General features: G+C 40.7%; 1 protein-coding gene across 1 annotated transcript in view; it reads right to left on the reverse strand.

Annotated features, from left to right (window-relative positions):
- ARHGEF4 (Rho guanine nucleotide exchange factor 4) overlaps nucleotides 1–14,535 on the reverse strand; it is a 94,853-nt gene that overhangs the window by 27,762 nt on the left and 52,556 nt on the right. The window contains exon 2 of the mRNA XM_035544441.2: nucleotides 10,126–10,265. Within this exon, the coding sequence (XP_035400334.1) occupies nucleotides 10,126–10,265 (140 nt within the window). The remainder of the gene's footprint in view (nucleotides 1–10,125; nucleotides 10,266–14,535) is intronic.

Genomic DNA, 14,535 nt, shown 5'->3' on the forward strand with positions numbered 1-14,535 from the left:
CCTCAGCAGGGGTTATGCAGAAAGTGCTAAGCACTCAAACAATTTCTACTGTCTCCTTAAGCTTCTGTAATATTTAAGATGTCTTCCCTCAGGTAGCATAAAACCAAAACCAAGTCTAGAATTATTTCAGTTTCCAGGTTTCTGAAATTAAAGATCCTACAAATCTGCTCGTCTCTAGCCTAAACACAGAACAAGAGGGAATAATGCATAGGATGAATGCTTGTGCTCTCAGTACAACTTCAGGACCTGCTAAGCAATACTTTCCATACAAAGCAAACTGCTGGGACCCATGGGTTGCTCAAGCTCCCAAGTATTCTTGAGCTTTTGGCCCAATACTTGGATCCTTGAACTTATCCCTGAACTTAGACTTCAATTTAATGAAAGTTCTTCAAGTCCAGACTTAAGTAATTGCATTGTTTAACTCTTGGGCATTCTGCAATCATAGAATCATTCAGGTTGGAAAAGACCTCCAGAGCATCGAGTCCAACCTTTAACCTAGTGCTGACAAGTCCACCACTATTAAGTTCTACATCTACACGTTTCTTGAAGACCTCCAGGGACGGTGATCAACCACTTCCCTGGGCAGCCTATTCCAGTGCTGCACAACCTTTTCAGTAATGAAATTTCTCCTAATACCTGACCTAAACCTCCCCTGGTGCAACTTGAGGTCATTTCCCTCAGCTTATCACTTGGTGCTTGGGAGAAGAGCTCAATCCCCACCTCACTACAACTTCCTTTAAGGTAATTGTACAGTACAATAAGGTCTCCCAAGAGCCACCTTTTCTCCAAGCTAAACCCCAGCTCCCTCAGGCACCCCTCATAAGACTTGTTCTCTAGACCATTCACCAGCTTCATTGCCCTTCTTTGGACATGCTCCAGCACCTCAGTGTTATTTTTCATGGCTTTTCATGAACAGACTGCGTTTGGTTATAAGCCACAGAACAGTATTTTGGGGTGGAGGGATCTTTAGGAGAAGGTAATCATAGTGAATAGGGGAAGCATTATCACTCATGCTTCTTTGAAATCTGCACAGCAACTACCATCTTCTCTAATCCCTCAGTTACACTGAACAGAAATAGACAAACTCCAGTGACCCACCAAGACAGGTACCAGTGAGACAAGCTGGCAGAGCTGTATTGTTGTTGCCACAAGATACTGAACAATTTCTAAAATCAGCTAAGGTGTAATTCTCCAGTAAATTCCTGAAATCTTTGCAGCTCATGAACATGTCTGAGCATTTGATGGTGAAAGCATAGGAAGTTTGAATATCTAAAAACGCATCTTAAAGGGGAAGGTAGTTTCCTTCTTGGATGCTGCTTTGAGACCTCTTGGAAGGAGAAATGCAGAGGAAACTGTGATCCCAAGATGAAAATCTATGAAAAAAGATGGAAATTTATAATGAAGGGTGCATTTTCATCTAACTTTGTTTCAGCTGTCTGTAAGAAACATCCTTAGCTAACGCTATGTTACTCTGCTTGAATGTACAGACCTAAGAGACCTCCTGCACTACACTGCCTGAGCACATCTAACGTGTTTACCTCATATACACCTTGAAGCACTACACAGTTAACCTTAAGTTGCAGTCACCTTTATGACTCCCCAGTGAATAAAGCATACATAAGTGGAAACCAGTCTTAACAAGTATAGAAACTGTGGTGACACTAGCTGTGACCTGACTTTTGTTTTCAGCCCCCTTTGCAGCCTGTGCATGGGGGTGCTACTTCCATGGCAACTCAAAGCGTTTGCAGTGGTGGGGTAATGCCACGTGGCATTTTTCTCTTGCACAAATAAAACCTTACTCCTGGTACTCACTAATCAGACAAGCTTCTGCGATAGGTGGCATCAGTGAGAGATGAAATAACTGAAGGTTTTATCTTGTGGCTTGTAGACGAGTAGGGACTTAGTTTGTGTAATGATCACTGAGGGTGCATATTTCAAGTGAATATTGCACAAACTTCACTGGAATCTGATCTGCAATTGTAATAATTTACTTCTAATCCTTCATCTAAGAGCTATCCTCAGCCAGATGAGGAACGGGAACACACTAAGGGAATAATGCTACCACTCCAACCAGTGCAAATGGCGAGTACATAGCAGCCCAAAGGCCTGATGACACAAAGCCACACTGCAGTCACAGAGTTAGTGACTAAGACTTTAAGACTTCAGAAAGTAAATTATTCAGGAATTATTTGACCAGGCCTGACCTGTTGCTTTGCTTGCAAGTTGAGCAAATGGGGCTTAGGCTTTTAAAGGCTGTTTTAGGTTTCAGTTTTACGAGGCCAGGAGTGTACAGACAAACCATTTGACATTTGCCTGTCAAATGAAGTGTTTCAATATCATCACAGCTGAACTGTGAACTGAAAGGCATATGTACATAAATGTGAAAAATTAAGTGTAATAAACAGCACAGGTGCTTCAGCAGACCAGGCAAATAAATAACTGAGGAGGAGACAAACAGTGAAGTTACATCCTGTGCACTGGGACAGCAGTGAGCACGTGTCTCAGACTGAGGCCTCCCACAGGGCCAGTGCAGTCTGGACCAGCCCCACCATCAGCACCTTTCTCCTCACTCACAAGAAAGCGGTCTTGGAAAGCAAGGCTCCAAGTGGTAAGCTAGGAACCGTGCATTTCAAATGCATCTTTCAAAAAGAAAAAAATCAGGTTTTGAGTGGATGTTCAATGGACAAATTTTTACTCACAGTCCAGCGACTGAAATCAAGGACTGAGAATGAAACTGCAAAAGGGGCAAGCAATGCTACCTGCAAATCAATCTGGAAAAAAAAAAGTTTCTCTAAGTTCAAAATATTCCAATATTCCACCATTACGCTTTATCCAACATCCAAACTAAGCAACTATAAGCCCTGTTCTGTATCAAATTAACCCTTGGTAACAACTGCAATTAGCAGCTCCCGATTGGATATAATTTGCAGGGTCACATCCTGAAAACATCAGAACGAGTAGAGCTTCTTAAACCGCACATGTTCATATATTTCTAAAATGGAAAACAATCTCTTAAAGGTCCACAATTTGCTCTCGGTTTTATAGGGTGTAATGCTGTAAGGCCCCCACCGTGTTACTAGAGCACAGTTACTCCCACTGCACGTTCTTCTAGCTACTGCTGCAAGGTTTAAGCCCACACACTTTTTATAGCCAGTACCTCCCTAGACTCTTTACTCATGCAATACTGCCTAATGCAGCAGAACAGCGTCCCCTAAAGCATAAGTCTTGAAGGGCTGTTCACCAAGAGCCTGCCCCATCAAAGAAATAAACAGTCTAACATATGTCACTTGATAGCGTCCTCAGAAGCAAACTTGGTAAGTGGCTTTTAAGATGATTAACAAAGTGGAGATGCAAAACTGATAACCCCAATGCTGCTATTCAACAATAAGTAAACAAGGTGCCCCTCTGCTCTACTAGCAAAGCACCTATTTAGGACAGGAATGTGAAGAAACAGGATGTTCAGTTCATCCCGGATAGTGCAAGCAACCTGCTTTAGTTTGACAAAGCCTGTGGAGATGAAGACCTGCCAGCAGCAGGTGATGATGGTGAAATAGCCAGAAGCAAGATCCTCTCTCTGAAGGTTATAGATAAATTCAGCTGGAAGCAGCACTGAAAAATAAGGCCCCCCACCATCTTTCTAGGTTGCTTTTCTCTACAACTGCACCTGCCCCTCAAACCAAAACCTCCAGAGAACCTGCACTTGACATCCAGCAGCTGTAAAGCAGCACAGCCCTACTACTGTCCACTAAGGCCCTGATTACTCTCTCTGTGCATGTCTGAGCCACATGGACGTGTGCCAGTCAGTCCCACGCTGCTGGAGACAGAGGCCATTATGTTTGCCTGCCTCTGGAACGTGCGTGTTCGAGTGTGGGAGTAGTGGGGTTAGCGCACGTGACATTGTCTCATTAAGCTGCGAGGAGCAGGCGTAGGACTGACCTGCACGGGCTCTGCCAGGACGCCATGAGGGCACCGAGCAAGGGCTGGCCCCTGGTGCCCCAGAGGGATGGGCAGTCTTTTCATGAACCTCAGGAAAAGTGGGGCTGGTGCTTCAGGAACTTGGTTCTCACTGACTTTTCTTCCTTCAACAGCTCCCACAGTTTTGCTGCTGTTATCAAAGCAGTAAAATAAAGCTGCAAAGAATATGCCAATGCCTTCACTGCATTAATGCATGGCTGAACTTGCTGCTAAATCTGTCCCCTACTCAGTGAGTGTAGGACAAGTCACAGGACAGGGCTGAAGCTGAAGGAAAACATCTTTTGAGGGATTAGCAGTGCTCTCTGAAGGGCCAGAGGAGTCAAGAGGGACTTTAATTTTCCGCCACACAGTTCAAATGTGTGCTGTAGATTATGGGGGAAAAAAAGGGTTGCAGAGATGAGCTGCTCTAAGTCAGGACTTGGAGAGGGAAGAACAAAAATAAATTTTCTAACATCAAAGCCGTGCTGAGAGGAACCTGAGGAACAAGTGTGTTATAAAACCAGTTTGTTGCAGATACACTCACTCCTCTCTGCAGAAGCTTAAACCTGGAATAACCTCTCCACTAAGCTTTACCCAGCATTCCTGCTCTGTCACATTCCTCCTTTATCCCCTTCTCTCAGCAAATCTTTTTACTCTGATATCCACTTTGCTATTGTGCTGTTATCCATTGCAGGTGTTTCTTGAACCAGCTGAGTGTTAGACAACTGAGCGGTAGACAACCCAAACTATTTTTAAAATATAGACATTGGCAGAAAGAATTGGAAGTACAAGATTTTGCAAAAGAGACTTTGCACACCATCATGCTACAAATTCAAGCAGTAATAAACTGCAATTTAATTTATGCTCCATCTCTGAGGTCAAATCTTAAAAGGGATGCAAATATTACCTTACTTCTAACACGCCCCGCCGCAGAACAGCAGTGGAGAGTTAGGTACCAAACCAAGGGCCCCTGAAAGCCAAAGAGGGAGCTCCCAAGGACAGCTAGTGAGAGACCAGGGACAGAGCAAGTTCCTACGCTGTATCAGACAGGGCAGGTTTCAAAGCAAGGCTCCCACTTTACATGTGAATGGTGAAACTGCTCATCTTCACCTGCCCACAGGTTTACCATTGGCTGTCCTTGCACAGGGCCTGATTGATCAGGTCCTGCAGGCAACACTGGTTGAAGGATGGCAGATTAGAAAGCCTGCAATTAGGCACAAGTGAAAGCCCTGAGCAGGCAGGGACCACCAGGACCTCAGACAGTTAGTGCTGCCTGCCACACTATCTCAACTGCAGCAGAGCAAGAATTTGAAAACCTCAGTGGGGCCAAGGTAGATGGCCCTCGAGCTAGGAGTGGCAGGGAGGAAGCCAAGGCTTTCTACAAATGTAACCTTTTGCCCCACAGGACACAAAGCAACTGGGACGCATTAAAAGAGCTCTTTGTAATGGGATGCCAAAGCACTGGAAGTTGGTTGGAGCCTTCACCATAAGGAGGAAACACATCTGGTTATTAACATCAGCAATCATGCTATATGTGTGATCAGGCAGAGTTCTAGGAACCCAAGAATACACCAAATACAATACAGGCAGACTTGGAGATGATTTGGCACAAGTAACTTCAGGAGTTAAAATGTTGTATCATTTCTTCTCCAAAGGGAAAACTGTTTGTGGAGCCAGGCCTGTCCCTCCACCCCAGTAACTATCAACACTTCTACTGCCAGCAAACAACAGACATTACTGGGAGTCCCCTCATACTCACAGCTATCATTAACAAGCGTTAACAGAAGCTGTTAGTCTTTGCAATTTAACAGCTGGCAGGACAGACATAAGAACACCAAAGCCATCATACTGCTTCCAGTTATTTCCAGTTGTCAACCTTGGTTGCAGAAATATGCAAGACACAGGAACAGGAATTAAACCCTCAGAAGAAAAAAAGGGGGTGGGTATTTATTAACTGGTTTCTGTTTGCCCTAGTATCAGTTGGGAGAGCAATATACTCACATTACGATATAAAAGTTATAATAAATCTTCTCTCCCAGATTACACTGGAATGTATTCCTTCCATATTATCAGTAATTCTGTCTGGAAATCTGTTATGACCAAAAGGAAAGAAAAAAGGGATGACAAGACTTTGCTGCTACGTTTTATTTTCTTCTGTCTTGCAATTTGTCCTTTTATGGTGCACAAGAAGTTTTAATTAATTGGAATGTAGATAAAATAACATCAAAAATGCCATGAAGGCTGTTATTCATGTTTGAAAAAGTTGAAATATTTTGTTCTGACTTCATCTACATTAACATTTGTTTAATATTTTAAAAAATTATTTATTTATTTGAAGTGGATTCCGTTACAGTTTACATGTCTTACTTGTTTATGGTTGGATGTGCCTGGATGAACACTGGGTGACACTAAAAGAACAAATTCCCAGTGAGTGATCAGAGTTCAGCATAAAAATAATGCTTTAGAGACTCAGCCACAGTTGTACACTGCTCAGTAACACAAGAAAGTGAGGACTGTTACAATATCTGTTGCCTTTGGTAAATGGTAGATGTATTGTTTACGCCACTTCCTGAACATCTTTCTGTATGAATTACTTTGTTAAATCAGAAACATGTATGACAAATTAGCTTAATTGCACCCTGTCAATAAGCACTGGTAAAACACAAACATCTGTAACACATTACAATATTCTCATTTTAAAACATAAGGATGTTATACGTCTTAGATAAAATCCTGAATTGCTGAATTCAGCGAATCCCTGCATTTCCTCAGGAACAAGACTTCACATACCAAATTCCAAGCTTATCAAATGTAGAGCCATAACAGATAAGGAAAATATAGGGAGAGTCATGCTACTCTTTTCCAAACATTTACTGCTTTGCTTTCATAAGATGGGGACAATACCAGTCATCTAGGGCTCTAAGAGGTTAAACACTCCATCCACGTTGAATTGCAATAGTATTTTTCCCAAATTACAGAGCCACGAGGAACCCTTCGTACAGCAGTAGGGCAGAACAAGCACTTTGTGCATATCAGAAACTTTCAGGCAAACACACCTAACTTACTTGCACAGGCCACCACGAGCAGCAGTTTTCCTCATTATCACAATCCTCGCTCAAGAGCTCGGCAGGCAGGCTTTTATATACTTAATTAATTAATCAATTTCTCAACTTCAGTCTACATGTACCATGTTTCACGCAGCTTGAAGTTATGTCTGTCCTATACATAGTACTTACATAGTATTTCTGTACAGGAAGGACAAAACCACAATACATTTGGGAGCATACATTTTCCTTGCCATGTTTTACCAAGTTATACTGTGGAAGCAAAATAATGCAAGGATAGGGTCTTTACCTAGAACAACCACAAAGTAAATGCCACCAAAATCAACCTAAACACACAAATCTCTTTTCACAAACATCAGGACTGCATTTGAAAGAATGTGAAACAGATGCCCCCAGAAAATTACTTCCCCTGCCTTTTTTCATCCTAAACCCTTATTACTATTTTTTGACTGATTTTTCTTGGCTCTAACACACACTCCTGCTGATCTTCTTAGGTGGGCACAACCTTCACAGCTTTCTTTTACCCCTCTAGTCTTCCTGCCAATAAATTATTCTACTTTAAAGAAAGGTTTCTTTTCTTTTTTTTTTTTCCCCATAAACATTTTCTTCTGATCCAAAATGAGCTAAAGCTCAGTGGTTGCTTTTTTTTTTTTCTTCTTCTTCAATGAAACATTTGGACTGCCAAATGCCTTAAAAATGTATTTCAGACTTCTCTGTTTATTTGAAAGCTGCTTCTTCCAAGAAGACTAAGAATAATACAGTTACCATAGTTTCCTTATCCATGACCAATAAAATGCAGTTTGGAATAAAATAAAGCAAGGAAAAGACTACTCAGAAGATTCACCAAACAACTGAATGTCGATAGCTTCAAATTGGATCACTCTTAGCATTACTACTGAAAATATTCAGGACTAATCAATCCCCAGATTCTGGACCAGTAATGAAGCTGAAGGCTTATGACTTTCTGATTACCAGCTATACGAGATATTTCAGTTCCAACACTTAAGATGTCTCTTCATGTAAAATCCGTACCTCACAGATTTAGTATCTCACCCCAGCGAGATTTCATATGTCTCTGTACTCTTTTGTTCCAGGAAGCAATTGTGTAGGAAGCACTTTACTAATGCTCAGTGAAGGTAGGAGAGATTAATTACCCGTAGAAACCCATTGACAAAGTAAATAACGTACTGCCTGTTCTTACAGTTTTGTTGGCCCCTGAACAGGCAAGTTTCTAGGAAAAATGCCAAAAATAAGCTTTTCTCTTCCAGTCAACTGGCCAACAAAACCTACATATGCTTCAAAGACTATACAAATTATACCAGCCTTGGACACATCCATTTGCTTTCCTGATCAGAAGTTATATGATGGAACTTTACTCAAATAAAGTGATTTGATTTTTTTTAAGAAAAGAAAAGCAACTGTCCTCAAGAACAGTGAATGATGAAAAACATGTATGATGGATATTAACACCCACTGCCAAGTTAATTTTTTTTCTGATTTTAAAGAGCTGTGAAGATTTCCTTTAAATATATATATATATTTATAAAAAGGAAGAGAATATATAACTATAAAATAATGAAACAAAAAATCCAGTGGTTTTTCTGTTTGATAAGCCACAATAATAAGAACTGTCAAGTCAAGCACCTGAATGGGAGGAAAGCAGAATTCTCCTCCCATGCTCTCAGTGCACACTATGGGATTGACTTGTATGGTGCCTGGGCCTCTCACAAGAGCACACCAGGTAAATGTGAAAGAATGCAACTCAGCACACCTGCAATACAGTCCCTTTTAGTGCAAAACACTGTGAACAGGAAATGAAGGAAAAATTACTTAAGCTAAACCTCTTGTGTCGCATCTCATGGCTAGCTATTTTGGTGTTCCACTGTTTGCTGGCCAGTAACAAGAGCTGAAACAGCTGAAGTTAAATCAAAAGCTCTGACCATGGTTTGATAACCCCTTCATGTAAACAATAGGGAAAGAAAATACAGCAAATCTCTTCCTTACCCCAAACAACCAACGCTATAGTCATGAATTCTGAGTACAAGAGGCAGGAAAATTGCTCAAAGAACATTTGAAGTTGTTTTTAAGGAAAGACTGTTATCCTCACCATGCAGTTTACTTGTAGCTTTTACAGACCCCGAAAGCACCATCACTGTGTGTATCTGACATAGAGGCATAGAGCTTCAGTGAACATAATTTCAATTATAGATTAACCACAAGAAAATATATGCATCTTTCATCCTTGCCTTCTCATGTCGTGAAGGTATCAGAGTATGGGCAATATTACGGAATATAGAAAGGCATGTGTACATGAGTATAAGAGATCGCTCATATGGTGAGCATGCTTCACTCCTCCAATGGAAAAGCTAATCAGTTCATGCCACTGAAAAAGTAATGTGTGTAACAGGACACCAGTTCTAATGCATTAGACAAAGCCATTATATTTTTACAGAAATATCTTAAATCCTATTAATTTATTGCTCATATTAAGTTGAGAAGTATGTTTTTAAATTCCTTATCTCAAGTTAATCAGTGCCAGAACTATAAAACAAAATGGCTAAAAGCACTGAATTAAAAGGTATGTCTTCCACATCCCCAGAGTTAACCTAACATGAAGGAGCAGTGAAGATCAAGCCTACAATATTAAACTTTGTACTCTTCTCACCTACTGACTAAGAGGTGCATAGGCTGTTTTTTTGTTGTTGTTGTTTTGTTATTTTAAATAAACATCACCCTTATGCCTTCAGTACACTATATTTCAAGTTTTTTTGCCAGCCCTGATCAGGTTGCTCATTAATGGTTTTAAGCTTCCTGTCCAAAACCATGCAAAAGCAGAGTTAACTGTGGCTCTGCATCCCATTACATCATTGTTCTCCACTCCTAGGGAGGGCTTCATGGAAAGCCCAGACCCTGTCATTGCTCAGTTACAAGTGGTACCCTCAGTAAGTGACATCTGAAGCCACACCTATCCTCTCTGCCATTATCAATTTGGTCCCAGACCTCTCTTATAGTTCAAAGCAAGAATTGACATCTTTCCTCGAAGCAAGAATTGACATCTTTCCTCATCCTGCCTGCCAAAAAACAGCCAGCATTACATGAATTATACCTCATTGATGGCAAGCTGCTCTCCGCCTCCCCCAGCGTGGCCATAGCGGTGGTTGGAGCTCCGGAAGTCCTCGTATAGGTCCTCCTCACTTCCCACATCGTCCGTCAGAGCTGTCTTATCCAGTGCACCATCAGCAATCACTGCAACAAGAAAAAGAACAAATCAGTATAGACTACAAGATCATCAGAAGGGTTGCATCACTTATATGAGCTCGGTGGGAGTGAGTGGTGTGATTATAGTAGAGGACAAAAAGACACGGAAGCTATATATGCACAAGGCAGAGAATGCAAATACAATCTTAACATTGCTATGTTGACAGAAAAAATTACAAGGCAACAGGTTCATGTCTGCCAAACCAAACGCTGAGGATTATAATTTATCAAAATCCTATCAGACCAAGGAAATTCTCAGTCATTCACCTTCCTCTTTTTCCACCCACTCCATTTGAGAACCATTTTTGTTGCCTAGAAGGGTGTTTGCTACACAAGTATCCATTATTACCACAGGAGGGCCATTCTGCTCAGGATAACACTGAATAAGCTACAGATAATTGAAGTTCAGCAGTTTGCAGTGTGAACAACAAGTCTTAAGACATAAGCATAAGCCTAAGAAATAAAAAAAAATGGCATTTATACTTGCTATACATAGAAGAAAATGGCTATTCCTCTCTTTCATAGGCAGGAACCTTTTTCTAAGGTCTCCTCAAGGCAATAGCAAATATACTTCACTGGCAAGTTGATGACTTGTTAACTTACCCCCTATCTGTCTAGGCTACTGAGTTTTCAAAATCTGTGAAAAATGCCAATGATTAAAGAAGACGTTTGCCAACATATTCATCTGGATTAGCAACTGCTAGAAAAACAGTTTCCATGACAAAGAGGTGGGCTTCACAGAAGATTTCTATGGATGAAATAAGTAGCTAACACAAAGACATCAAAATGATTCAGGGAACAACAGCTGATGTAATTAATTTTAGCTTAATGGAGTCAACATGGCTGTACTACTGAGTCTGAATGAAGTGAAAATACAGATATTGGTATCATTACTCACGGTGACATTCTCACTGTCAAAAGTTATACATGAATTCTGAGTACCAAAATTTTTGTAGAACAGGTGAAATAACTTTTAGCTTGACCTCATACAACTTGATAGGAAAAGCATGGGTCAAAGTTTTTTTTGTTTGTTTCCTCATTTCATTCCATAATGAAAGTGCATGCTATGAGCCTAATTATGACAAGAGGGGGAAAATAAAAGTGACTAAAGTTTCATTAGGTTATTACCTGAAAGCAAAGCTTCCCAGTAATACAAAATAAATTGCCACAGAGGTTACAGCAAGAGCTACAAACATTATACTCACCAATGGTTTCATTACACATGATGTTTTTTTAAGGCTGCATCAAGAATATGTCCAATAACAAGGTGAGGTATAAATTCACTGTAGCATCAATCAGTTCAGTACAGTTACTTAACATCAAAATGACTGGTTTATGAGCTACTTGATTACCCCCCTCCAACTAAATACCTGATTGTTTATGCTCTAAATTCAATAAATACAACACAAAGACATATTCATCATCTAAACATGGGATCCCATTCAATTTTGACAGAAGTTCAGGACATGGAGGTGAACATGAACTTATGATCAGAGCAGAATTTTCTGTGGAAGTGTAGCTCTCCAACCATACAATATTAAGTGACATTTGACCAAAAAAAATAAATCAAGTATTCTCATAGCTTTGCTCTGACACATCATTTTACTATACAGAAGTTTTCTACTGAATACATGCCAGTAGTATACACAGCATAAAAGCAGTTCTGTGGCAGAGTCCACTACATGTAAGACTCAAAAACCAATTGGTATGCCACAGATATCACTTTATGCAGAGTTACCACAGTTTGCAGTTTTAAAAAAAAGAACATTGAAGTGTCAATTTTTGCTCATACATAGCCTGGAAAATATTTGTCTAATAGTAACGAACAACTTTCAGTGTGTTTGTACAATAACAAAAACAAATTAGAAATGTTTTCAAGAACATTTTTTTTAAGGAGAGAGTTAGCAGTCACTTAATTCAAACCTTCTTTGCATTCATCTGATCTCATTCTTTTCCCTTATTTCATGCATGGCTTCATTGCTTTTGCATCTTCTGCTATTTTTCACTGCTAAGAGTAATTTTCAGTTTGAAAAATGCTCCCTGACATCTTTAAAGCTTTTGTGTGTTCCCGCCCCCCATTTTCCTGTTTGTTCTCTGGATCTGTGCTTAGATGAAAAAGCAAAAGCTCCAGGGAGATATTTATCTGTATTACTTAAAATGCTCTATACCTCTGCTAAGTGCTGTGAAAGCTGTGTTTGCTTTTACTAAAGACTTGTTTTTCTTCTCTGAAATTACCAAGTTCATCAATTTTCTACAGTCTCAAACTGTTATTGCATTTTGGATTACTTTTCTGAGGGGAAAAAGTTTTTAAGAAGTCCTCATGGACATATTCCACCAAAAATGCGGTTCATGATCATTCTTTAAGGTCAAATGGCCCAAGATAGCCATTTCATGTTTTCTGCAAAATGACTGATGATCCAGGGAAGAGAGAACGAAAGATAAAAACTTGCTCTGAAGCAGCTTACATGGGAGACACGATTACAAACAAATTAAAACAGTAGTCTCAAATGGTGACCCAATGCACTAGAAATCCATCAGGGAAGTAGGAGAACGAAGGCTTTCAATGTCAGTAATGACTCCACAAGCACAGCGTAAACTAGGTCAAGAGGAAAAGAAGCAAGCACTGTACAAAAATCTTTAAAGACAAGTTAGCAGAGATTGAAGAAGCAGTATATCAGCTTCTCAACTGCACAGTACGAGTTGGACAGGCAAGTATTAAACTGCACAGTAGTTGGTCTGGATGCCCCGTTTCCCCTCCCCACCAAACACTCATCTCCATTTAACACAGAAATCCACTGATACAGTCACAGCTGGCCTCTCTGTGTCTTTCTGAAACCACTAATCTGACCTGTCCCTGGCAATCAAGCAGCAAGAGAACAACATTGCTCTTTCTAATGCCAAACCTCCAAAATTCATCCACTTAACTCAAGTAGATTCCTCCATATTTTATACGGCTGTCATGCTAGATTTTGTTAAATACAGCAACAAATCCCATACACAATGACACAGGGATCATCAGCAACATTAGTATAACAGCTTTCTGTGCAAGTATTAAAACTCTGCTTCCTACTACTGTTAGCCTGAGACCAAGCTCAGAATTTATGGTATGATAGCACAAAAGCAGATGGATAATGCTGGCAATACTGGCTGACAAAAGAATTCTGCACAAAACCTTCTTATGTATCTGAATAGAGAATCAGTAGCCTGTCAGTAGCCTGGCTCCACAAGGACTCATCTTGAAGATATGGAGCAGCAAGAATTATACAAAAAACGTCCCTGAGAACAGCACAGGCAGTCTGTGTTCCAGTGCCTGAGCAGACAGCACCAAGACAGGCTATGTTTAGGGATGATCAAGAAAACAAAAATGAGCAGTTCTATAAAAATAAAATAAGGCTTGATCAAAATGGAGGAATAAAGTATAATGTTCACCCTCACACCTTCCTACAGGTTTGGGGCTGCAAGCATAAGAGGTCAGCAGTGGGCAGGAGTCCAGGCTAGGCACTGCTTGTGCCTCCACCTTGATGAAGAGAGCATGCAAAAGATTGAGTCCAAGTAACTCCGAGAGGTGCTTCTACACAGCTACAGAGCTCTCTGTCACACCAGAAAGCCACTGAAGCTGTTCTCAGCTCCAGGGTTTCACATGGAAGGACCTCCTGTGCCCACAGTGAGACTGGCATTTCCTGTGATGGCCACAGTACAAGCCACAGATGTGCAGCTCAGATAGTGGCCAGATGGCTGCATCTTGCTTATAGGTAAATTATTCCAGACCCTGGATAATCTGAATCACCTTCTCCTATCCAGGGCAGTGGCCTGTATGTAGTGTTTTCTCTTGGGAGCCACCACACAGCCTGTCTGATGCTGGAGAACAACTGGGCCACGCTGGGACAGCCTTGACCTACATACGGAAGATGGCAGGGAAGAAAAAATGAGCAAAACCTTGTATTGTTCATCTAAGCAGAAGAAGTTGGGATTTGATATCTACCGAAGAGCACAGAATGAAGAAGAATAGCCATAGTCTAGAGTCTTAACTCAGGGTGACATCGTTCATCACGTCCAAGCTCCTTCCCAATCTCAAAGGAAGGACTTGCTTTATACATTCTACATGCCAAGAATTAGTGAATGCAAGTTGTTGATAGTTGGATAAAAACAAACAAACAAACAAACAACCCTAACACCACCAAAAAAGATTCCCACCCTCACTAGAGAAACACAGAACTCATTTCTGGAGCAGTTTCCTCAGAGCAGCCGGGCACTGCCA

This window comes from Cygnus atratus, chromosome 9 (assembly GCF_013377495.2).
Source record: "Cygnus atratus isolate AKBS03 ecotype Queensland, Australia chromosome 9, CAtr_DNAZoo_HiC_assembly, whole genome shotgun sequence".
Classification (NCBI taxonomy): Eukaryota; Metazoa; Chordata; class Aves; order Anseriformes; family Anatidae; genus Cygnus; species Cygnus atratus.